The 25,114-nt window shown below is 38.7% G+C and overlaps 2 protein-coding genes across 6 annotated transcripts in view; one reads left to right on the forward strand and one right to left on the reverse strand.

Annotated features, from left to right (window-relative positions):
* Positions 1–8,852, forward strand: part of psda (pleckstrin and Sec7 domain containing a) — a 37,596-nt gene extending 28,744 nt beyond the window's left edge. For all 4 annotated transcript variants that reach the window (XM_053502614.1, XM_053502611.1, XM_053502612.1 and 1 more), the window contains 6 exons: positions 1,814–2,004; positions 2,090–2,160; positions 2,255–2,412; positions 4,513–4,657; positions 5,856–5,999; positions 6,197–8,852. In XM_053502614.1, the coding sequence (XP_053358589.1) occupies positions 1,814–2,004; positions 2,090–2,160; positions 2,255–2,412; positions 4,513–4,657; positions 5,856–5,999; positions 6,197–6,430 (943 nt within the window). In that variant the 3' untranslated portion in view covers positions 6,431–8,852. The remainder of the gene's footprint in view (positions 1–1,813; positions 2,005–2,089; positions 2,161–2,254; positions 2,413–4,512; positions 4,658–5,855; positions 6,000–6,196) is intronic.
* A 300-nt stretch (positions 8,853–9,152) lies between these two features.
* On the reverse strand, positions 9,153–23,315 carry nfkb2 (nuclear factor of kappa light polypeptide gene enhancer in B-cells 2 (p49/p100)). Of its 2 annotated transcripts, XM_053501655.1 has the most exons (24): positions 23,142–23,315; positions 22,428–22,475; positions 18,754–18,796; positions 17,929–18,004; positions 17,776–17,816; positions 17,329–17,427; positions 17,018–17,169; positions 16,713–16,825; positions 15,577–15,735; positions 15,384–15,488; positions 15,214–15,302; positions 14,872–15,007; positions 14,582–14,740; positions 13,909–14,079; positions 13,649–13,790; positions 13,363–13,477; positions 12,489–12,696; positions 12,078–12,247; positions 11,486–11,588; positions 11,180–11,394; positions 11,021–11,093; positions 10,741–10,904; positions 9,846–9,957; positions 9,153–9,733 (listed from the first exon to the last, which is right to left on the reverse strand). In XM_053501655.1, exons 2-24 carry the CDS (start codon positions 22,442–22,444, stop codon positions 9,669–9,671), a joined length of 2,727 nt encoding a protein of 908 aa, XP_053357630.1. In that variant the 5' UTR covers positions 22,445–22,475; positions 23,142–23,315; the 3' UTR covers positions 9,153–9,668. The 2 variants fall into 2 exon arrangements, with proteins under 2 accessions (XP_053357630.1, XP_053357631.1); XM_053501656.1 differs by lacking the exons at positions 22,428–22,475; positions 23,142–23,315 and adding an exon at positions 19,052–19,208.
* Between the last annotated feature and the right edge of the window lie 1,799 nt (positions 23,316–25,114).

Here is a 25,114-nt window from a genome sequence, read left to right on the forward strand (position 1 = left end):
TTTGATATGCAGCCAAATATGAATTTATTTATTTAGAAATATTGTAAACCTTAGTTTGGGGTCTTGTTAAAGCCAGGGTGACGATGTGGTCCTGTTTGATCTTGAGGGGCAACGCACTGCACTGCCCACATGCCAAGAGTGTGTTTTTAACAGCTCGGTTAGACTGACGGCTCACAACTCCTCCTGAATGATCAGATTGATGGAAAAGCAGCTTGTTCCTGTTGTAGGCGTTAATATTTGCATGTTCATGCTGAATCTGTTTTTAGATCTGGTTTTGATGTCAGTAGGAATACTTAACTGAATTAGGCTGGGACTCCAAGCTATGATCATTAGTAGAGCAAAAAAATAATTATTATGCTAAAAAAAACAAAGATATTGGGTTTTAAGCTTTCTGGATTTGATTGCAGTGTCTTAAATTAATTCCACCCCACACTGGTGTATTTTTACTTTGGATCGCAGTCACCCACAATGCCATTTGTCTACCTGCTGATAGAGTAGTATTATTGGATAACCTTGAAACCAACTTCTGTTTCCTCCACTACTTCTCCAGGATAAATGTCTTGTTATTATACAGCTGAATGTTGCTGAAAAATAATGCATGGGACAAAACACATCTCTTGCTGTTTTTGAGATATCTGAAGGCTCCAAAAAAGATTTATGTGAATAAAAATGGATTTAAATTTTTCAGAATGTAAAAGTCGTTCTCATTGACACTTACTATTCATTATTCAGGAATACTAATTCATACTGTAACTCAGCAAAGTATTTTTAGAGCAGTTTACTATTAATGAAGCAGCTGTTAAAGAGTCAGAGTTTACACCACTTAGGCAGAGCGACTATGTGTCTTTTATAATAAATATTTGTAACTGCATTAATTAAAGTTTGTAAACTAATTTCTAAAGCGAAGCAAAGTAAATCATAAAAAAACCTAAACATTTCTTTATAATTTAATATTAGTTGTATGTTAAAACTTTTTCAGTTTAAGATTGCATAGTAATTTTCCATTGATATTTTTTTATTAATAATTAGTAAATTAATCATTACTTTCTTATAAATTGATACAAATCTTATAAACATTCAATTACAGTCATTTGGTAGTAAATTAGAAATAAATAAACTTTTAATTAGAGCTACCAGAATTTCTGCAAAAGTCCAAGACATTTATATGTTTGAAATTAGTGATACATTTTATTAATTTATTTGTACTTTATTTATTATCTAATTTCATTTTTGTTACTTTTTTTATATTGGAGCAGTCTCCAGCACAATCTATTTCTTCAGGATTAATAAAGTTTTATCTTATCTTATTTTTAAAATGTCCAAAAACTGAGTTTATGATCTAATGTTTGTTTAATCATATTCTTTTGATTTTGTTTTTGTAGTTTTTATTTCTTTCATTGCATTTCCGAGTTATGCGTATACAATTAAATGCAAACAGTGTATATAAATAGGATAAATAATCTTTTATATTTTATAATGATACTATATTTTGAACTATTAGACCACTTCAATTCCATTCAGGAAATTCTCACTTCATGTCATTTTCTTTTCTTTGTTGTGCCAGATGTATGTCCTGCCCTAACCAGTATAAGCTCCCAATATTCTGCATGCATACAGTAACTGTCTGGAGGATCAGTGAATATAATAATTACAGCTTGTGATGAAATGAACTTTTCTGGAAGAGTTTTATTCTAACACTCCAACTGAAGTGTGAAAGCCGAGAGACCGGATTCACTGTGTTTGTTATAATCAGGCTCGTGTTAAGAATAGACCTAACAAGTGGTCATACTCCTGTGTGTTTGTTTATTAACAGCGATGAAGAGGATGTGCGCAAGTCTGTGTCGGAGCTGACGGAAAGCAGGACAGACTCTGCGTCCCACACTCTAAAGAGGATTACAAGTGGTGGGGCCCCTCTAGTGTCTCTGGCTCAGCAGTCCAATGCTCAGGTCTACAAGAAGGGCTTCCTTGTGCGCAAAGTTCACGCCGACCAGGATGGCAAGAGGAGTATGTTCCCCTACTCTTACATGACTATTCATACCGTATAATTTTATGCATTTTCTTTTTTAACTTGAACAAATTCTCCTCACAGCACCTCGAGGCAAACGAGGTTGGAAGACATTTTATGCCATCCTGAAAGGGCTGGTGCTTTATTTGCAAAAGGTAACTAATAACCCAGGACTTTAATCATCAACTTAACATTAATCCACTGCATCTACAGAATAATGGACCCTTTTCTGCTCTGTCTGGCTTTTAGAGTGAATACAGCACTCATAAGCAACTGTCTGAGGAGGATCTGAAAAATTCCGTGTCCATCCACCACTCTCTGGCCATGAAGGCAGCCGACTACAGCAAGCGACCCAACGTGTTTTACCTGCGTACTGCTGACTGGAGGGTCTTCCTCTTTCAGGCCCCGTATGTCTTCCACTATGTGTGCATGAATCTACATTTGTTTGTTATTAAGCTGATCCTGTATACTTATTTTTCTGAAAACACATATACTGTACGTTCCAGTAAGAAGTATGAAACATTGCTTTAGAGATCTACTTAACCAATATCACAATCCAGATCGTGCTGTTGTGCTGGATATCAGCACAGTTGTGATCCAGCCGTAGGTCCAAGGCGCAGCTGGAGGGGCGAAGATATCACAGCTGTGCCGATATTCAGAACAACACGACCTGGAGTGTGATATTGTTTTTATCCAACAGTTCCACAAACACCATTTATTATCAACAGATTATGATGTTAGTTTATTTAATTAGTTATTCAGCACCTATCCTTCAGCGACTGGCAGAACTAGCATGGAGCTGGCAACCGATCGATAGTGGTGGACAGTCCTTTACTATAAATCTCTTATTTATCTTTTTATTTTTCCACTTAAGAAAGTAAGGGTCTGTCATTTTTTTTATCATAGGTTTATTGTAAAGGATAGAGAAGATATCAACCAAAGATACAGAAAAAGCACATAAAACAAAAGTTATAAATTGATTTGCATTTCAATGAGGAAAATAAGGATTTGATTCACAAGCAAAACATGTCCAATCAGACTGGGTCGTACAAAAAATACGCTCAAGGGGAAATGCGGAATGATTTATTATTATAGGGTGATGGTATTGAAAGAACGGTGCAAGATTGATGGAATAAGCAAAGTATACCACGGTGGTGCTGATTCTGATTGGTTGTTTTTATTAATGTGATGGTTTCTATAATGATAGCTATTTCACAGGGATTTGCATGATGGACAATCCACATTAACAAAAATTGTTTTTTTATTTGTATTATCATTGATAGTTGAGCTTTCATTCAAAAGATTTGGTAAGCAGCCAGTGCGTTCTAACAGTCAGAGGCCAAGCTGTAACTTTTGCTTTCCTGACACAGGAGAGTCTTTGAAGGCTTTGCAGGCTCTTGGTAACATGACAACCTGAAAATAGAGAGTACTTTTGGGACGTTGTTAGCTTATTGCTCACTCCAATCAATCACACACACTCAGTGTCCTGACTCCTAGGTGTTGATTAAATGCAAAGCTCATAGTGGCCTTGTCAGAGTGCTCCACCCAGATGGATGTTCTGTCATGTGGCTCTCAGGGGAATGGATCCTCTCCAGCCTGAGAGACTGGCCTAGATAAATCTAGTGAAACACTCGTGCACACCGTGCTGTTCATGAGCAACGTATGCATGCATGCCTAAAAATATACACTTGTGTAGTATCAGCATGCTAGCTACTGTAACTGCTCAGTGTTTCAATTAATATTCTTCTATGTCTTTTCATTTTCCATACCTATTTGTAGTGCAATGTATTAATTAAATTGACATATTTGGAGGTTCACTTCTGCTGAAGCGATGTCAGTGTAGGTGTCTTTACAATGAAATAATTGCAGTTCTCCCTCTAAAAAAAAAAAGGCATGGTTGCACAGTGATGAACATTCGAACATTTGTTTATCGTACATACAGATTTTTTTTTTTATATTCAGTGAACAGCCATTATTCCTGTGTGTGATGAATGTTCTCATGAAGCAGCATCTACAAATGACCCTTTTGGGGAAGTGTTTTATACATGCAGGCTGTCACGAGGCATGATTTGCATTAGTACAAGCTTTTCAAGCACTCACATCTTGAAAGTCATTGCATTTGCTTCAGTTTTATGAAACTGTACTCTATGTATGAAAACAGTGCAGAGTTGTGTAATCTGATATTATACACATCCTGTACAGTGGATTTGCAAACAGGCTAAATGCCGAACAGGGTGTAACATGACAAGTTTGTCCTAATTATACTTTTTGACTCCTGGCCCTGGGACACCACAAGACCGCCGTATTTAAGGAGTCGAATGTGTGACATAGTTAACCAGGTTTACTCCTGAACTCTGCTGTGCTACATTTATGTCACTTCATATTTATTATATGGCTTAAAATAAAGCAGTACAATGCAACATAACCCATCTGCCATCACAACTTGGAGTCAATGCAGTACGTAACTTCTCTTCATTCCCTGTAAGCTGCTCTCTTTTCTCTCTCAGCAATGCGGAGCAGATGCAGTCCTGGATCACGCGCATCAACACAGTGGCAGCTATGTTCTCAGCCCCTCCCTTTCCAGCAGCCATCGGCTCACAGAAGAAGTTTAGTCGGCCTCTTCTACCGGGCTCTACCACCAAGTTGGCCCAGGTACTAAGCATTATTGTTCCCATCATCTATCGGCAATTATGTGTAAACTTTAAAGGAAAAAAAAATGTTTATTTATTAATTCATCATATTAGCCAAGGGTTCGTCTGCCTTAGCAGGGTTTTTATTTTCACGATTTTCAATATTCTCTGCAAAATGATAAAAGCAAGAGAGTAATATAGTCAATTACTAGTTTAAAAGTCAGCAAATTTTTTTATTGATGTTTTATGTACGAGAGGTGTTCAACTCAAACCGGGACTTGTGATAAAAACTTCTCATAAATTAAGCCATAAAAACACTTGACATGTACCGAAGACTTTACACGCAGTAAAATAATGTGACTCTAAGCTTCAGTAAAAAATTTTAATAGTGCAAACATTTTGACCTGACAATCCCAGCCAAGGTGGCTCGGAGATCTGTTGTTCATGTAAACATTCATTGAGTGGAACACTTGATTTTTAAAAATCAATGGATAACTTGTCACTCACTCACTCTCACTCACTGACTCATCGTCTATACCGCCTTATCCTGTATTCAGTGTCGCAGGGGGCCTGGAGCCTATCCCAGGAGGCTTAGGGCACAAGGCGGGGTACACCCTGGACAGGGTGCCAATCCAATGCAGGGCACCCACACCCACACACTTATTCAAACACTATGGGCAATTTGGGAACGCCAATTAGCCTAATCTGCATGTCTTTGGACTGGGAGAGGAAACCGGAGTAACCGGAGACGGGAATCAAGCCTGGCCGTGAATCAAACGTTCAAGGTGCAAGGTGATAATGCTAACCACTACACCACCCTGCCACCCGGATAACTTGTCACCAGCTTGAGAAAGCGTACACACATTAAGAGAACTCGGCATGCCGTTATAGCCATATCCCCGTACAGTCCTGACCTCACGCCAAGTGCATCTATATTTTCGGGCTGTTAAAGGAGTTCCTGGGAGGCCAGCATTTAAGACGTGAAGCAGGCATTCCGATCATAGCTCCAGCATATTGAGAAACCTTAAAGGTATCCAAGCACTAGTGAAATGCTGGGATACGTGCATTAATGTAGAAGTGGAGTAATAAAGGAAGTTTTACAATTCTTTGGTTCTTCAAGCTTTATGTTTTATCCACCTTGGCTTGATCTGTTCTGATTCGGATGTGCACACAAACGTACCTGGTTATTCACCCTTATTCTTTGGTAACTCTTTGTTTAGGAGGAGCAAGCGAAATCTCATGAAATGCGCTTCAGATCAGTCTCTTCTGAGCTACACGAGCTCCGCTCTGTTCCTCAGGAACGGAAGCCCAAAGGGAAGGAGCAGGAAGAGGCCAAGCAGCGGGAGGAGTACTTGGAGTTTGAGGTAAGACTTCCTGTTGAAGTGGATTGTGTGTTGGAACTTGGGATGAGCAGGACAGTCTATATGAGTAAAGCACCAGTTCTGATGTCATGAGATTATCCAAATCGAAAACATTGCCTGCTTCACTTAGCCTTCTCTAAGCTTTAGTTGTTTAAGCTCAGGACCAAAGGTCTAAATGAATCCATCATTTCATCTTTCAGAAAACCCGCTTTGGGACCTACGCCATGTTACTGAGAGCGAAGATTCGCACGGGTGAGTCGGATCTGGCGGCGTTCGAGGCTCGTTTGTTTATCGATGGCACACTGCAGAGGACCAGCTCCAGCCCCACGCTGGCACAGGACACCAGCCACGCCAGCGCCAGCAGCTGCAGTTCCAGAAGTAAGAAGAGCAGCCGAAGCGAAAGCCAGAGACACAAGCCAGCAGTGAAACAGTGAATCCACTATCCAGGGCACTTGATGGCTGCTTTATGGTGCTTCTGATCCAGACTGAAGGGCTGAAAAGAGCATCGATATGAGGAAAAAATATGGCAGTTTGTGCACTACACTGCAGTGGCGGCACACGTGGTGCACTCAGAGCTCGAGCAGCGCTGGAGGATGCCACCAAAAGTCGAGATCGAAGCTGGGTATGATTGATCACCTCGCTTCCTCACGAAAGCATGTTTTTGTGGCCGGCGAATGCTAAACTGGCCTACAGGGGGCAGATGAGTGTGAATATAGCCATCCTCACTTTATCTTTCTTGCCTTTTTAGCCTGCTTTCTACTTCTCTAAGCTCGACCTATATGCTGTATAGAAGGCATAGACTACTTAAAGTTTTTGTGCATCTTTTTAACAACAACATGTCCCCACTAAAGCCACGTACCAGACTGTCCACCACAATGAAGATTTTTTTGGAGACAAAAATCTGAGCCTCTTTGTTACCCTAAATGGTAGCACATGCATTACCACAACAGCAAATTACTTTCTTTTTTTTTTTTAATTACTAAATTTTTTTCTTTTTTCTTGCTTGAACACAGCTTTAGATAGGATGATGTATAGAATTTTTCGAAATCATGTTTCGAGCATGCTTGTGATGTAAAGACAATCAGTTCCCAATTTGCATTCCCAGTGTATCCTTTGTACATTTTTTTTTTGTGAAAGCACATTACAGCTGGCAAAAATTTAAAGATTAGAGCCATCTAATTCCTAATCTCATCTAGGAATCCCCGCAGGTCCACCAAGCACAGACGAGGGGTTCATGATTGTTGTTTTTTTAGCTCGTTACAATTGATATTTGTAGAGTTATTAACCTGTTTGATGAGCCACTTGAATTTATGATTATAATCCAAACATTTGTAAAAAAAAAAAAAAAAAAAAAAAAAAACATAGGCAGGAACCCAATGACACAAAAATAGCCAAAATATGATCTATTATGCTGGATTATGTTTTTGTAAAATAAATCTGTGCTAACAATGTTATCATATTTCATTCACGGTGAATTTAAAACAGATGTTAAATGTTTTAGCGCCCCTGGTTTAGAGAAAGGGGTGTGGTGTGCACATATATAGCAGGTGACACCAGCAACCTTTGCTTCAGTGTTAATGTGAGAATCGTGCATCGTGTGTCCATACTGTGACTGTGGACGGCTGATAAACACAGATAAGATCGTGAAAAAAAAAAAGGGAAATAATTTTGAACTGCTGACCTTGTTGTGTGTCAAAGACTTTTCCTTCTCAGGCTCCCATTTTCAAGTACTTCAGTGCACAGAGCACATTCCTTCTGCCAGAAGGGGGCAGTAGAGGAAGGATAACCTGTATTACCTCATCTGTATTGGAGAACAATTATTTATATTGCGCTTCATGAGAATAATAGCACAGGTATCAAGGCAGACACTTATGTGACTGAATGTCTGTGAAGGATTTCTAAATACAATAATGTCCTTTTATCATAGCAGGAAATAAAGAATCCAAAATATTGTAAAATTGTGTAACCAGACAGATCACAAAAAGCAAAAATGACTGTTAGAGCTGCAATCTTGTCAATGAGAAATGATAGGCAGTGGATAAATTAAAGTGCAAACACAGCGGCTTTGTTATACTCAAGGAATTTTGCTGGCGTGGTTTGAGTCCACTTCTGTGCAAAAAGCAAAAAGCAAAAAAAAAAAAAAAAAGTCACCTCAAAAGTTTTTCCAACCTTTTTTTATTTCATTTCATTTTATTTTATGGTGAAACTTTTCTATCCTGATGGAAGCGGTCTCTTCCAGGTTGACTTCATCACTTCCCCAGGGCACAAAGGCTGACTGTATGGATCCATGAGGATGAAATGAAAGGAAATGTTATACTATGTTATTATTCACGCTCACCGGATCTCAACCCAACTAACACCCGCGTAAGAATTTGGAGCCGGGTGTTATGTACAATTTTTGTATTTTGGAAAAATAGAGATCCTCCAGGACAGTTCCAGAGACGTGTGTGCCAGGATACAGTGTTGGCGCAGCTCAAGGTGGCTCAGCATCTTCTGAAAAAACACGTCCCTTTAATTTGTCCCCCATCTGTGTTATTTCCAACTTCATACACATCAGACCTAAATCAATCTATAGCACTTAAGTCGTGATGCCCCGCTGCACTTTGGGTAATATTTGTGCAGGCTTTATTGAATGACATGAGATCTATTTATATATCGTGGAGATTTATAATTCCTGTTATGTGTTTATGATTAAAAAAAAAAGTTTTCAGTGTTTTTACAGCGAACACTGAGCAGTTTGTTGACACCCCAGTGGTCTACTGTATGTTTCAATAGTTCTGTTAATTCAGTGTTTGCTTGTAGTTTTACATATTGTATTATGTTTCCACTGCTCAGTAATAAAACTATAATGCTCTATGTGTTTGTGTGTTTTGGAGGCATCGATATAATAAAACCCATATCTGCGAAATGTCTAATAGTAGGTTAAGACTGAGTACATTTTTAATCCCAAACAAAGGTCCACGGGTTTATTCCCGGTCAGAATCATAGAGGATGCAGAGATTATCCGTGGAACGTGGGGCACAAGAATGAGAGAATTCACCGCGGATGGCATCATCACGGGGCACCATGCATACATGCATTCATTTACACCTCAGCCAACCTGCATGTTTTTATGATGGGTGCAATCACAGAACAATCAGGATTAAACGAAAAGTTTATTTTTAAAATATATTTATTTCAATGACCGCCAGAAAGCAAACACTTAGATGTGCAATGTATCAAAACACATTCAAGCATGAGTCTATTGCACAGGCACATAGCTAAAAAACATACCTCATATAAATACACAGTATTAGTAATACACTAAATCAAAAGCAGTCAGCAACACAGAAGAACGCATTTATAATCGAATACATTAGAATATTAACACAATCATAAAATGGAAAACCAGGGCACAACTGTGCCATAAGGTTACAAACTGCACATTACATCTGGGATATTGACGATGAATAATGTCTCAGTATCTCTTTCTTATAATTTTCCACAAATGTGAATACATTACACGTGGCATTTACAGCACCAGACATAACCTTCACCTGAGTCCCTCTTAGCACTTAAACGATCTGTGTGTAAACCCAGCTCGCCAGTTCTTCACTGTGACAGGTTGGGAAGGACAAACTGACATCCAGGTGATGATAAAATATCAAAGTTTGTTTCGTAGAACTGCACTGTTCAGTCATTAGCCACGGCTGGAGTGTCCGCCTCCTGACTGCCAAAGCCGCTGTCCACTGTCGTGTCTACGAGCACAGAGAACATGGTCAGTTATAGCATGTTAAAGTTTCCATGTAAATTAAGGAGGAATTGTGCTTGTCCTAGTCTGACCTTTATTACGGTAAGAAAGCTTCATACCTGTCCTCTGCTTGTCTTCACTGGGTTGCCTGGCTTTTAAAAGTTGGACTCCTTCTTTTAGACCGAGAGTCTGCAGTGCGTCCACCAGCCCCTCTAATGGACCCCCACTTAACTGCAATCACACACATACAGGGCAGGGTAAGCAACATACAGTATGTACACATGCGAAACAATAACCTGGTAGTGCTGAGTGATGCTACAAAAGTCTCGAGGCTTTCATTTTTGGTATGCTTTTGGTTCTCATTTTCAGTTCAGTCCCTGTACTGTACCTGACCAGTTTCAGAGGAATTATGTTAGTCTTGTTAGGACCTATGGATCATTCATGCGTAGACACATGATGAGTAGTTGGAACAGATGAGAGGGGAAATAAGATCGCTGCTGAGGTTGTTACATAAACAACCGATTTTGAACGTATCTTTACGTCACAGTACAACATTTGTTCCACTTTCTTTACCTGAATCTATATCATTTCATTACATTTAATATGAAGGAATTGTGGGGGCTCAAGACTTTTGCATAGTGACGTACTGCAGAAAAAAAAAGAAAAAAGTTCTGAATCTAATCAGTACTACAAAAGGTTATGGATTGTCACAAATCTGTTACACGTAGTTTACTGTCATAAAGAGTAGGTGTTTACACATTGTGGTGCTGGTGGTGTGTGTGTGTGTGGGGGGGGGTGTTCATGTGTTTTTTCCGTGATCAAACCGCATTTACTGTAAGAACCACTTCAAAAGCTGTGACTGAGATTCTGACAATTGACCAGCTCTTATTTACAAGCACAAGAATCTCTGATCTTTGGAAATATTTATCTGGAACTTTTACGCAACAGTGAAGTAAAGTCACAGCTTCAAAGTACTGTATGATGGTAAAAAAGAATGTGATGTCAGTCTCTCACCTGGTAGTTTTCTAGAAGGTTCCTGCAGGGTGAGGGGCTTTCTTGGTACAAGTGTGTCAGCGTGAGCATGCCTAGTTTCTCTGCCAGGTCTTTCCATGGCACTTGGCTTTTGTTGAGGATTTCGCTAAGCTTATTGACGGTTTCGTTGTCCAGAGGTTGGCTCACTGCACAGAGATTCAAAGAACATAGTTTTATTTTTATTTTAGGATGTATGCCATATATATATATTTTTTTAAACTTAATAAGGATATTAAAGAAAAGCTGCTGAAACCTCACTTACCATCTTCAGTACTCTTTTTTGTCTTTTTAGATGAATGGTGACTGGGCTTCGTATTGTCCAAAAGATCTTTAACCTGTAGAAGAGAGTGATGTTAGCATGGCTCGCCTCTTCTACAACAACCCAATCACACTAACCCGGGCTCTATTCTGCGTTTCTAACCTTCTGACAGTTGGCCAGGTCAAAAGGAGTGTGTCCGACTGCTGGTCTCTTGCGTGGGTTGACTCGACTTCTCTCGGGTGATAACGACAGTTCTTGTACGTGCTCGGCTACGTCCTTCTCGACTTTCCCCTCTTTGCTTTCGCCTTGATCTTCCTCATCGGATGACGAGGAGTAGCCGAAGAGTGGCTCATCGTTCTCCAGTTGTTTATCGGCGCCTGAGGAGAGGAGCATCAATGATTACATGCGAACGGTGCAAATGAACCACTCTTTGATACTACAGTCTGGGATGAAAGTGTTTCACTTTACCTGCTGCTATAAGCAAGGAGCAGAGGGGTGGAGAGCCCAGACTGGCAGCCAGGTGCAGTGGACTGTTTCCTCCAAATGTACATGAATTAACATCAGCCTTCAGCTGCAAGAGAACCAAAGAGCCATGAATTTCGAAATGCTAAATGCTTATTTTTATAGTATTAAAAAATTGTGTCTTAATTTGTTCTGGGTTAATCTGGGAAGATGAGGACTAATGCATGCTTCCACCACACTAGTGCTCGTGTGACACTTCGCTTCATCTAGCATAAATATGCCTTAAGGACCTTAAGAAGTGATTAATGATGAAGAGATAGGAAACTCCCAGGACACAGATGACTGAGATATCACCAAAATTTGTACTTGCAGTCTCCAGACAAACAAGGCAACCCCAGGCTGACTTTTGTTAGATCACTGCACCACTTAAGAGGTAACTCACTCAAATATTTTTTTCCTACTTCCGGAAAAAACACCTCTTCCGATTTTTCAGAATTTAATGGTTCCAATATCAAATATGCATATTGTTCATGATCAATGCAATTTGGTCAAGTATAACCCAAATTTGCTGCAGATTGTATATTACGTTTTTCTGTACCTCTGTGATGAGAGTGTGGGCCACTTTGAAAAGGTTCTCCTTGACAGCCAGGTGTAATGCCGTGCAGCCGCTCTTCTGTTCGGGCATGTTGATCTTGGCACCGGCCTCCGCCAGGACACGCAGGCAGCGCTCGCCTCCTTTTCTCACAGCCAGGTGCAGCGGGTAGAGACCTGGGTCAGAATAAAAACGGGATTTAATTAAATGATTCTGTAGCACTAACTAAAAAAGACAAAGAAATTTCAGCACAGACTAACATGATAACATCAATGCTATTGAGTGCCAAGTGTAGCTGCATGATCTGGTAATACTAAGAATATCAGTTTACAACCATTAAAAACACATATAGTAGTAGTAGTTTTTACTCAACAGCTGAAGCCATGTACGTCCTGGTGGAATAATCATAGTCCTCACCTGAAAAGTCTGCGGTGTTCAGCAGGTGAGAATGGCGATCTCCTAGCATGTTCAGCAACCCTCTCAGGATGGTCTCGTCTCCGGCATGGGCAGCCAGATGCACCGCTGTGCGCCCATCCCTGTCCAGTAAAGTAGGGTCTGCACCTGCTCTTAGCAAGATCTCCATCAACTTGGGCTGCTGGGTGATCACAGCCAAATGCAGAGGGGTCTGAAGAGGAGAAGGTCATTAATATATCTAATGAATTAAATTCACCAATAAGCCTTATTAACTTCATTTAACTTTTAGGATTCTATTAGAGTTTTTAGGAGTTTAGGAAATTTTATTGTTGAAGACTTTATAACAGCATTTCACATTCTAACATGCGAATGCCTTGCCAATTATTAATCGCATGCTGTTTTTATATCAGTTTATTATGTTGAGATATTGAGTCGCATATATGAAGGATCAGAAGTTCCTCTTTATGCTGTCTAATAATATATACTGCTCAAAAAAATTAAGGGACTGCTTAGTCCCGGTTTGATTTGAACGCCCCTCATAAGTGTATGTAAGTCAAACCAGGACTAAGGGTTCCCCTTAATTTTTATGTGCAGTATATATATATATATATATATATATATATATATATATATAAAACCTTGATGTCATCCCTATATAACTAGAGACTATTTAACCAATGATCTGTCTGACATGGGAGATGAACAACCAGAGACCTACAGTATGTAGGAGGTATGGAGGAGGTCTATGGACTTTTTTTTTTTTTTTTTTTTTTTTAGCTTCTGACTTGCTCTAAAATTTTAGCACTCTTCATCATTCTGACATTTGCAGTCAGAAAACGTACAGAGTATCTAAAGAAAGGAATACGGTGGTAGTTACCTGGCTGAGGTGGTTGAACTTGTTGATGAATTTGGATTGGGGAGTGTTTAAGATGGTCTGAATAAGCTTTGAGGCCACTGTTGGCTGCTGGTGGATGATGGCCAAGTGTAAGGGCCTGTAAAACACCACAGTAAGGAAAATGAACACACAAATATAAAAAAGAAAAGGAAAAAAAAGGAAAAAATTCAATAACCCCTCCAAAAAACTACAGTTCATTAAATTATTTTATATATAAATAATTTCTTCATTATTTCCCTATTCAAGAAGATTGACTAAACAGACTTACGTGTCTCCGTTCTCGTCCTGTACGCCACAAAGTTGTCTTTGCATGTCCAGGAGGAAGCGTACATCCCCCGTGCTGCAGTAGTCCAGCAGGGCCTTGGCGCTGTGCTTGGCAGCTACGGTGGTCTGTTTCTGAAGAGCCGAAACTGAAAAACACAGTATGATATGATGCAAGATGCAGCAGCATGAACCTTAATAACACCGTGCACAGCAGAACATTCTCCACTGGCCAGCGAAGGTTATAGCGACTGATCTGTGGCTCACCGATCTGAAAGAGCTGCTGCTGTGCAGATGTGCTGGCTGGTGTCTCACGCGGTTGCTGTTCCTGGGCTTTGTGCGGCTGTGGAGACGATCCTGCCATCTGTGTGCCTCCAGCAAATCCACCACAATTGCCACCGTAGAAGCCCTGCCCATCCAGGTGATTAAATGAGAATCCTATAAAAAATAAATAAATAAATAAACAGGCATGTTTCCATACTGTATGAACTTCTTAAAACTTGTCATGAACTGAACATTTTCTTCAGCATTGTTGTATATGTACTGTACATCGCCCTGGCCATTCACTATATCCTCATTTACTCGAAGAATCTGTTTCAGTCACTCATCCTGCATCACGAGGTGAAGAAAGTACCTGGATTCTTTACTCAAGTAAAAAAAAAAAAATTTATCCGACCTCAAATTCACAAGAAAATGTGCCTTAAATAACACTAGGGTTTGCAAGGGTGTTATTTGACTCTTTAACCAAAGTAAAATAGAAAAATAACTTTATGTTTAATGCTAAAACAGCAATGGTGACTGTATACACTTTATAAATAGATTTGAAACGTAGAAAATCATAAGCTGAGAAAAATAAATCCTTAGTATATTGAAATCCTCAGTATATTATCCATTCACCCTAAGAATTTCTAATAATTACAATTAAACCACAAGAGCTTACCTCCTAATATTCCTCCTCCTCCACCACCTCCAGGACCTCCAAAGCCGCCAGCTCCTCTGCCCATGTTCCCCCCTGCTCCACCTGGACCCCCTGGCCCCCGCCAGCTGTCATAAGGTTGCGGAAGAGACTTCATCCTCTTTCGCTGAACCTCCTCTTTATCTGAGGACACAATATTTACAAAGTTAAGAGATAAAGCCACGTTATATACAATATATAGACAAAAACAGAATGGAGTGAGGAATGTTAAAGTTATGGAAATGATGAAAGGCTTAGCAGTCATTTATACTGACCTGGAAATTGTGGGATGTAGGTGAACTGTTTGGGCTCGCTGCAGTCTCCACCCTTCTTCCTCTTGAGTTGCAGAAAGACAGTGACGGGTCTCTCGATATCTTTGTGATAAGGTGGTGTTTTAAAGACTATGGCATACTGGAAGAGGGTGGAGACAAACCACATAAATGACAACATTCAGCTACTAAATAAATAACACTGTACTTTCCACCAGGATGTGTTGAAAAAATACCTAAAAGTCCAGTCTAATCACGAGTGGACATGGCTAAAGCGTGAGTAAGTGAGGTCCGTGCACAAACAAGCTACATACTTTCCTATACAATCATTATAGCATATTAACACACCTGTTTGTGTACATCAGTGGGAGAGAAATCTCCATATGCTTCCCAGCCTCCATCATCGTCCTCCTCATAGAAACGAATCTCGATATCATCTGGAAGCAGAAGCATATCTGTCTCAATCACTATTTTAAAGAAACACATTAAGTACCAGTGCTGAGGAATAGAGCTTGTACCTTTTTGAACTTTGTCGCACAGCAGGAAGATCTCATCACCTCCCATCACCGAGCCGCAAGTCTTATCCATGCGCGAGATCTTGAGATTGGACGCGTTGGGGGATTCTAGAGAAAGTTGAGTGATTAAAGAACTGAGCTCATGACATCGCAAAATCATCTAAGAAGTAAAAAGTTGAAAAGAAGAAAAACGTACTGCTGTCGTAGATGGGGTTGGAGATGACTGGTTTCAAAGCTCTGGTGAATCCGCCATTGCTGTCCTTAAGGTAAGCTGTGAACTTTAACCTCACTATGTTTAGGTCCATGCTCTTGCCCAGCTCTTTTGCTTCTCGTACAATAGACTGCTCATCTGTATCTGTAACCAACAAAATTCAACTTTAATTTGATTTCGAATTTTAAAATGTATATATTACTTTGGTTTATAGTTTTTCAGAAGTTCACATACTCTAGACACGACAAAACAAACCAATCAATCTCATTCTCTATACAGTTTATTCTGAAATCTAGCCCAGAGGACTTGGGGCACTAGGCAGGGTAAACTCGGATAGATGCCAATCCATCACAGTGCACACACACACACACACACACACACACACACTATGGGCAATTTGGAAATGCCAGTTAGTCTAATCTGCATCTCTTTGAACTGTGGGAGAAAACCGGAGTACACGGAGGAAACCCACCAAGCACGGGGAGAAACAAACTCTGCACACAGACCCGAGACAGTAAAATGTATCCCTTGACCCTGGAGGTTCAAGGCAAAAGTGCTAACCACTATGCCACCGTGTCACACCCGAAACAAGCCAGTCTAGTTTGATTTATTTCTACTTGTCGTCCCGTGGCTTTGCTAATGTCCTTGCAGTGTTATTTAATTAACGTCACAGGACGGTGACTCCAAATTAGCCTGTTCTTGTTGAGCTGAAGTTATATTTCTGTGTTTTAACTTTTTTCCAAATTGGTTTGAAGTCAGTATTCATAAACATGCGTGTGTTATTTTAAAATAAGCTTTTTAAAATAATTCTTACATCCTGGTTTACCTTTCTCCAATCAACACAACTGTAAAACTTTACAGTGTCAATAAATTACACTGAAATTATACTGGGAGAATGCATGCATGTAATATAAGCAAAAGTGATATAAAGCCATGAATCAAAGTGTCAAAAAGGAATCGTTCACCTACTTATTATCTACAGTAGTTGTTTTTTTTTCTCTCTACCGACAAGTTATGTTAGGGTGAAACGGAGCAAGAAACGAAAAAAGGGAGAACAAGAGGCGAGTCAACATCTAAATGATCTCACTCAGCTCTGTGTGCACGGAGAAACTGTATCTCACCGCTAAAATGGAATCCGGGCTGCAAGGCTCTCTTTCTCTCTTCTCTCAGTCTTTTTGTCAGAACATCTCCCACTCCTCTTTTAGTGACATGAAGAATACCCAAATTGCTGAACCTGAACAAAAGAGGTACGCAAAACAGTACAGAGGTTACAAACAAACAACAATACGAACAAGACACTAGCAGGAAATTGGACATTTTGTACTTATTTAAGCAGTTACTGTATGTTTAGCAAGACAACTGTAAATGCTATGGTGAAGGCACTATGAGGTGCGATCAGAATTAAGCAAGGAGTTTTGCTACTTACTGTGCTGTGAGGTCATTGGGACCCACGTCTATGCTGCATGTTCCGTTCTCGTTACAATGTTTCCCAACGAGGCTGTGCGCGTGGACACGAGGCGGATCGGTGTGTGTCACGAGCTGCACCTCGACCCGCGCGGTACCCACATAGTTACACACCTGTACAGGGAGGCAAAGAAACAAAAAGCATTTCATTTATTGAGAAAATTGAGAACTTGGAAAAATTCCTTTTTTTTTCTTGTACTGTACTTCTGAGGATAATATAAGAGAATACAGGACATGCTTCTGATATGCAGTATGTGTGTTCCGTCTTCTTACCTTAACAGTGGGATACGTCCTCCTGTTCCTCTCACTGGAAGCACCAGGCAGACCCCCATGAGATGGACCCTCACACTCATAACGAAACCGGAAGCCTCTCTGTCAACACGCAAGACACAAGTTATTAGAACTAAAGTGGAGCTGCACTTTATGATTAAAGATGATCCACAGAAGTCAAAATAAGAAATCATGGGAATTTCCCTTTGAACATGGCTTTACATCACGAGACACATAATGTAAGACTGCCACGTGGTTGAGTCACTGCACGTATTCATCTTCTGGAAATACATCTATACACATACAATTTTAAACTACAAACTAAGGCTAATTATTGATTTATTGATAATTGATTAATTAATTAACTGTTAACTCACACATTCAAGCACATTATTTCTGCACTATTCGCTCATTTTAGAAGAAAACACATCCAGTAATGTGCGTACTTACTTGTTTGGGCTCCTCAATTATCTGTAAGTAAGGTCCGTGAGCTGAAATAAACAGAGACTGTGTTCATCACCACTGACTGACCATTAGCAATCACGTACAGAACCATCAAACTCACATGCATACACTGAGTCAAACATGAGGAGGGTTACTCACTTGTCTCTGTTATATAGGGCTCTGTTTTAATCTCAAACGAGGGCATGTATTGATGATAGGAGACGTCCATCACAAACTGTGAAAATAACAGAATTGGTTATAAATAAATAAATAAATAAATAAATATTAGGATAAATAAATATTAGGATAGATTTATCTATGTTTATTATCCTCCGAACTGTGTTACAGACTTAAACGAGTACAGTTCATGGTAATGTACAGTAGCACGCCATCATCGTAGGCAGACTCACACTTCTCTTAGCTGATGTGAGAGGTTGTGATGATTTGTGGTCCTGATGCTTTTGTTCATATACATTTAGCTTTAGCGAGTAGGTGGGGATTTGTCTAGATTTGTTGTCATTTCAGAGTATCAAAACAAGAACTCAAAAAATACAGCGACAGCCGAAAAACGTGCGGGGGGAAAATTCGCTGTAGCTCAGTGACGATAGTTCTTCTAAATATGAGCAAGGGTGGCTTCTGTTTCACGAACCATGTAGTTTTTAGAAAAAGCATCAATAACGAAAACTAAATTTTAAAATGCAACTTGACAGAGAAGTGTGCCAATTATTAAAAAAACTGATTTCTCATTTCATATCTCATCAATCAATGTTTGAGTGTTGAGAGGTAACTGTTGGTTATTTGTTTAAGCAATTTGAGCAGTCAAAAACATGTACCTGGACCTTCACAAATGCTCATGGAATACCCCTTTTTAGGTGATGCAAAGACGCACACGGTTTACATTTCAAAACCATTCAGAGAACCCCAGGCCTTAAGTTAAACTGTACAAGCTCATAGTAGAGTGAGTGCTGAAATAAAAATTCTTACCTCGTTGTCCAGCATTTTTATGCCGTACTGACTTTCGTCCATGCTGGAATGGAAGAGAAACAGAATCAAGTGTTAATCAGGCACTAGATTCTAGATTCAGACCAAAAAAAAGAGAAAATCTCCCTCGAGCTCAGAAAGAACCCTAATCAGTCATGCCTGTGATTCATAGAATACTGCCTGAGTCTGTAACACCCTGCTGCGACTCTTCCTCTGAACTCCCTTCTGCCTTTCCCCACTTTACTAATCCAAGCCGTGACACGAAAACCACGCATAAAGGCCTTCCCCGGGTTTAACGTACCTGACGAACAAAATGGAGAGAAGCAGCGAGTCTTAGCAAGGCCTCAGATGAGGTTGGTTTCACTTTCTAAAAGGCAGAATGGCATACTGTATGCAGTGGTGTTTTTTCTGCCTTAGTCGCTCTCTCTCTCTCTCTTCCGCTCTCTCACTCTCTTTCACCCTCCCTCCCCTGCGTGCGTTACTTCCAGGAAGTAGGGCAGTGAACAAACACACAGGAAAGCCCCGAGAATACCAGCTCAGTGCTGCCTCTGATGTCAGAAGCTGAGACACACATATAATGGTTTGCGTTATACAGTCAGTGTTGCCAGATTCTCTACATTTGGGGAATTTTTGTTTAAATAGTACTGATATGGTGCTTTTCTGCCCTGCTATATATATATATATATATATATATATATATATATATATATATATATATATGTTAACAGTAAAACATGTATCAATTAAAAAATTAAGTTCTATTAAAGTGGAGCTCTACATGACTACAAAACGTTTTAAGAACCTTTTGAAAATTCGGATTAAATTCAGCTCAGTTTGCTGCAAGGCCACTCCACAAACAAGTAAAAATGAGTATGGTGGGTAAGCAAACCATATCCGATTCTCTGTTTTTATTGTGTATATTATATATAATCATAATATAAAATGGCTATTTTAAAAATAGATTTTAAATATACAGTCTTGTAAAATCAGACAGGTTGTTTAATATGAAGTCCTATAAGTCAAAAGTATAAATCAGTACAGTATTAATCTGTCAAAATTAATTTCAAATCATGCCTTAAATGTACAACGCTAGCCTTGGAAAATCCCCTTCCAAAGAGTCTAGTGAACAGGACATAAGGGTTAAACATGCAACTAAAATACTATACAAAATCCTTTATGCACCCCGTAAATGATCACAATTCACTTATAGTGTACTCTAAGAAGAGGTATCATTTAGGTGATTTCAGAACATTTTTTTTTTCTTTTTTTCCTGGAAATCATCATATGCAGGACCGTATCATGAGGTCCCGTGTATCACTCTTTTACATTCCCAAAAATCACTAGACATCATTTCCCTAAATTTCCATATAGGGGCTTTTGGTTAAACCTAAAGCTCTGAAACAAAATATGGTAATCATTTTAAAGGAAGCTCAAAAAAACTCCAATGAGGTGGAATCTATTCAAATCAACATCTTTCTAAGTGAAAGACTTTGTTGCAGAATTAGTCAACTTCTAATTCACACGTCTTGGCATGGTACTCAATGTGGAGTACAGACTATCTAGACTTGCCAAGGGGACTGCCCACCAAACTTTTTCTGTTCAGTTGTGTGCAGTCCCAAATCCCCAAACGAGTTAATGTTTATAATATACTTCATGTAATGAAGTCGTCTAACATAAAAATGTCACATCACATATTTACAAGCAAACTATGTTTAAATTGTACCTTTAAACAAAGGTAAATGGATTGAAAAAGAGCGGGTTCTAGTCATGTGTATAAGACGACTGTCTATGTGCAAAAAATACAGTATAAGATAAATAAAGTTTAAGATTTGGAAATGTTTTGGAAAGCTTAACAGATGTTGTAGAATTTACTACAACATTTCACATTAAGGTGCGCAGCAAACAAACCAGTGAGTGTTACAAAATCTCCATACACCAGGGAAAGAAAGACTTTTTGACAAAATGTCTTCCAATCATTTTTTTATATACTTAAAGAAGGGCAAGGATCATTTAAATCATTTAGAGATTTTCTAATGCTTTGCCACAGGAAACTTATATAAGGTATAAAAGATGCATCTTCAGATATCAATATCTACACCAGGGAGAATTCTGACATATAGTGGGCTTTTCTTATCTTTCCACACAACAGCAGCACAGGACTAAACATATACTGTATACCAGGACAGCTATTTAAAATACACAAATCCTGCAACAAATTTTTTGGTCTTTATATCTCTTTGCATCTATTCATGCAAAGAAATGTGCATACAGTACTAGTCAAACGTTTGGACACAAGTTTGGATTCATTTTTCTATGTTCCAGATGACATAACACATTCTGTAAGGCACAAGGTAATTAAGTACCAGTCAGTGGTTATTTTAGGATATGAAGGTCAGGTGTTCTGGAACAGCCCTTGCAAGAACAGTATAGTCAAGTACATTAGTAAAACTCATCAAGCATTTCATCCTGCAGAGAAGTTCATTTAGAGTTACCAGATTAGAGGCGTTATGAAGGCTGTACAAAGCATAAGTAGCAGACACGTCTCATTATCAACTGTTTAAAGGAGATTATTGCATATTTTGGACGCCTCCAGCATTGTTTGTAAAAAGAAATAAAAAAAATCAGGTTAGAAGGCGTGTCCAAACATTTGACTGGTAGTGTATGCAAAACCTCAACATGCAAAACTATTATGATACAGCTATGATATCATTTATTAAACACAAATACACAAGCTGCACACACATTTCAGCTTATGCACCTGGCTACTGCATATCCTATCTTGCAAGTGTTCAAACCTTAATTATAAGGGAGGTCTGATTTCTGGAACAATCTACACAAACTGAGACCTCAATCTGCAGGACTGTTGCAACATGCAGTAATCCTAACTGACAACAAATTTGTTGCTTAATCTGCAATCCTAAAGTCTAAAACCACAATGAAACTCTTTGTGATTTTTTTTTTGTTCCTTTAAAAAAGTGATTTGAAAAAAAAAAAATCTAAGTTTTTGAAAATTTTAAATCAAATGAAAGTAAATTATCGTTGGCTTAAGTAACTTAAGGTTCTGAATTATTTGTCATGATTCAAATGTAAGCAAATTGGGGATATGGAGCATGTTAATACCTCTGTACAAAAATACAGATTTTCTTTATTATAGTCTCATTCTTGCATTAAAATATGGACATTTAAAGATGACACTTCACATCAATGGATTTGACCGAACATGGAAAATCTGATTTTTCTATAGCACCTCGTGTGAATGCTGTAATTGAAGTAAAACATGGAACATGCTAAAATATCAAGAAAGCCTAACGTTCATGTCTGACCCAGCATTTTTGGGATAACATAAATAAACTTCTCTTTTCATCATATGTATTCCTAAAATCTAAACTGTCTGAAAATATACAGTATATAGTCAAAGTAGGAACCATTTTAAAATACATTTTGTTTAAAACTCATATGTATGAAGACTTTTGAGACACAGTGATATTGTACTGATATAGACTGAATGATATTGTACTTTTAAAAATGTTGCATTAAATTACAAAAAAGTTACCAAAAATACACATTTTGACTAGTGTTTCAAGACTTTTGGATTGTTTATGTCTGGAAACATTAGCACTCTACTGATGTGTATTTAAAAGTGTAAAAGTATGTCAAACTGATGGTCTGTACTGTACCTCAGAGCTCCGGCCATGCTGAGAACCGCCGTACAAATCCAAAATGAGCTGTGGGAAATTCATACAAAAATTGTTTTACACAGTTGTTGCTTCCTGTGGATGTGATTCCCCTTGTTCCCGACAAATAAGTCAAAAAGACCTGGTCGGTTAAGTCCAAGAAGTTCACAGACATTGTCAGGGAATTTCCAGCCACCCCACACCTACTTTACTATTACAGCTTGATGTGTAGGGGTTAACAATAATCTAATCTTATTTAGGCAAAAAAGAATGAAAAAAGAATAAATCAAAAAGCTTAGAAATGTATTTGAAATTATTTATCTGTTAACATCACTAACATCAAGGTGTTTTCCTGCAGGTAAATTATATAGTAGTTATGCATGCTCTGGCTCTAGGGTAGTTACTGAACATTGTGTCTACTGGGGTACAGTGGGTTACTAAACATTATGTGAAAATGAAATAGACATATTTAAAAGCAATATTTACTAGAGTAATATATAATACAGATAGTATGCATATATATATATATATATATATATATATATATAGAGAGAGAGAGAGAGAGAGAGAGAGAGAGAGATTGATTTCACCAAAGTTTCAAACTGTAAACATAAAACTAATGTATATGAAATAAAATGCCACCCAGTAGTCACCCAGGTGACAGTGCAGTTTTCTCGAACAGGACTTATTATACAGAGAATTTCACATTACACGTACCTGTATGATGATTATCTTCACTCGATGTTCGCTTTTCTTTAAGAATATTCAGCAGATAAAAGCTAAATTAATGTTTAGAAATCTCCCTCAAGCTGCAGAAGATATAATTCTCTCATCCTTGCTGTGTGAGTTAGATTTAGACTCGGTCCTGAGTGACTGAACTCAGTGGCGTGTGGCGGGCATCGAACCTGGAAAGCCCCGGACTCGGAGGGGGAATTCCGTATCCACGTGACCTGTAAGCAAACATCCGATTGGTTACTCACCAAGCGCTTAATTTGCATATGTTCCCAAACTTCCGCTCATGTGTCAAACGTACACAGTTTAAGGCTTGCGAAAGAGTGAAACTGAGCGTGTCAGTAACCGTAAATCGGACAGAAATAATTATTACGACAATTGGAAGGTGTCATGTATTTAAAAAAAAACAATGAAAGTGTTTTTGTTTGTTTGTTTGTTTGTTTGTTACTGGGAACTGTTTCACACACGTGTTTTAGAGTCTGGGATTAGAACCTGTTCTGACCTAACTCAAGCAATAAAAATCTTAAAAATAATATTAATAATATATAATATTTAATACATATTTACATATCATTTGGTGGCACGGTAACTTAGTAGTTAGCACTGTGATCTTACACCGCCAGGGTCTGGGTTTGGTTCCCCTTCTTAAGGTATCCTTGAATGTTCTCCCCGTACTTGGTGGCTTTCCTCCGGGTACTCCGGTTTCCTTCCACACTCCAAAGACATGCAGGTTAGGTTAATTGCCATTCCCATATTGCCTGTTGTGTGTGTTGTGAGTGTGTGTACAGTATGTGCGTGTGCCATACAATAGATTGGTGGATAGGGTACAGTAGGTCTGTCCAGGGTGTACCCTGCCTCGTATCGTAAGTCTCCTGGGATAGGCTCCAGTCCTCCCACAGCCCTAAAGGCTATCTGGCGTTCCCGAATTGTCTGTAGTGTATAAATGTGTGTGTGAATGTTCTGGTCATAAAATGGGAATAAATACAGTGGTAATCATCATTGTCCTCCATGTTTCGTAGTAGATAGCGTGTGACTACAGATGGTTGGAAGGATACAGTATCTAAAGTAATTTACAGCATTTTTCAGGTTGGAATATGGAACTGGCAAGCATATCTGTGCACACTGTGTTTAACGAGCATCCATGCTAATGGCATGAAGGAATTCGGTATATAAAGTGTATACATCTGTAATTTAAACTGATTTAACCTCGTAATGTCAATGCATAAAATGACATTATGGAAAAGAAAAGAATGGAAAAGAATAAAAAAAATGACGTTTCTTCTTGTAATGAGCTTAAGGAAATTCAGATGATGCAACCTCCCATTGAACATGTGACTTGCAGATTCTTTCATGGAGTGAATAATATGACCATGTAAAATGAAATGGGTGGGTTTTTTTTGCGTGACTTATAATGAATGACTCATGACCTCAGAAGCTGTGCAATTGATTCACAATTTAGGTAAAAAATAATATACAGTATTTTAAAAAGTATTTTCATGATTATATTTAAGTACTGTATAGTAGCCTGAGACAATAAAATCCTAGCAATAGTGCTGTTTTTTTTTTTTTTCATTTAAGTCTAATCTTAAATCTAATGTGTTAATCTTGGCGACACAGTGGCACATGCACCTCTAGGGTCTCAATTCAATTCAATTCAATTCAATTTTATTTGTATAGCGCTTTTAGCAATTTTCATTGCCGCAAAGCAGCTTTACACAGTCAAAAGAATTATTTAAGTTTGTATGAAATGTGAATTTGTATAAATCAAAATGGTCAGTTTATCCCTGATGAGCAAGCCGTGGTGAGGGCGACAGTGGCAAGGAAAAACTCCCTGAGATGGTAATAGGAAGAAACCTTGAGAGGAACCAGACTCAACAGGGAACCCATCCTCATTTGGGTGAAACAGAAAGCAGTAAATGATCTGCATTTATACAGTGTGTAGGGTGGGAGGCAGTTCA

Source organism: Clarias gariepinus, chromosome 8 (assembly GCF_024256425.1).
Source record: "Clarias gariepinus isolate MV-2021 ecotype Netherlands chromosome 8, CGAR_prim_01v2, whole genome shotgun sequence".
Taxonomy (NCBI): domain Eukaryota; kingdom Metazoa; phylum Chordata; class Actinopteri; order Siluriformes; family Clariidae; genus Clarias; species Clarias gariepinus.

Bases quoted from the DNA above. Each gene is read 5' to 3' on its own strand.
- nfkb2 (XM_053501655.1), bottom strand. The intron at 17,817-17,928 runs GTGAGTAACCCT...TGTTTATTTCAG, and splicing joins GCCCTATATAACAGAGACAA to CTCACGGACCTTACTTACAG. The intron at 12,697-13,362 runs GTAACTACCACC...TCTCCTCTTCAG, and splicing joins AGTTCAACCACCTCAGCCAG to ACCCCTCTGCATTTGGCTGT.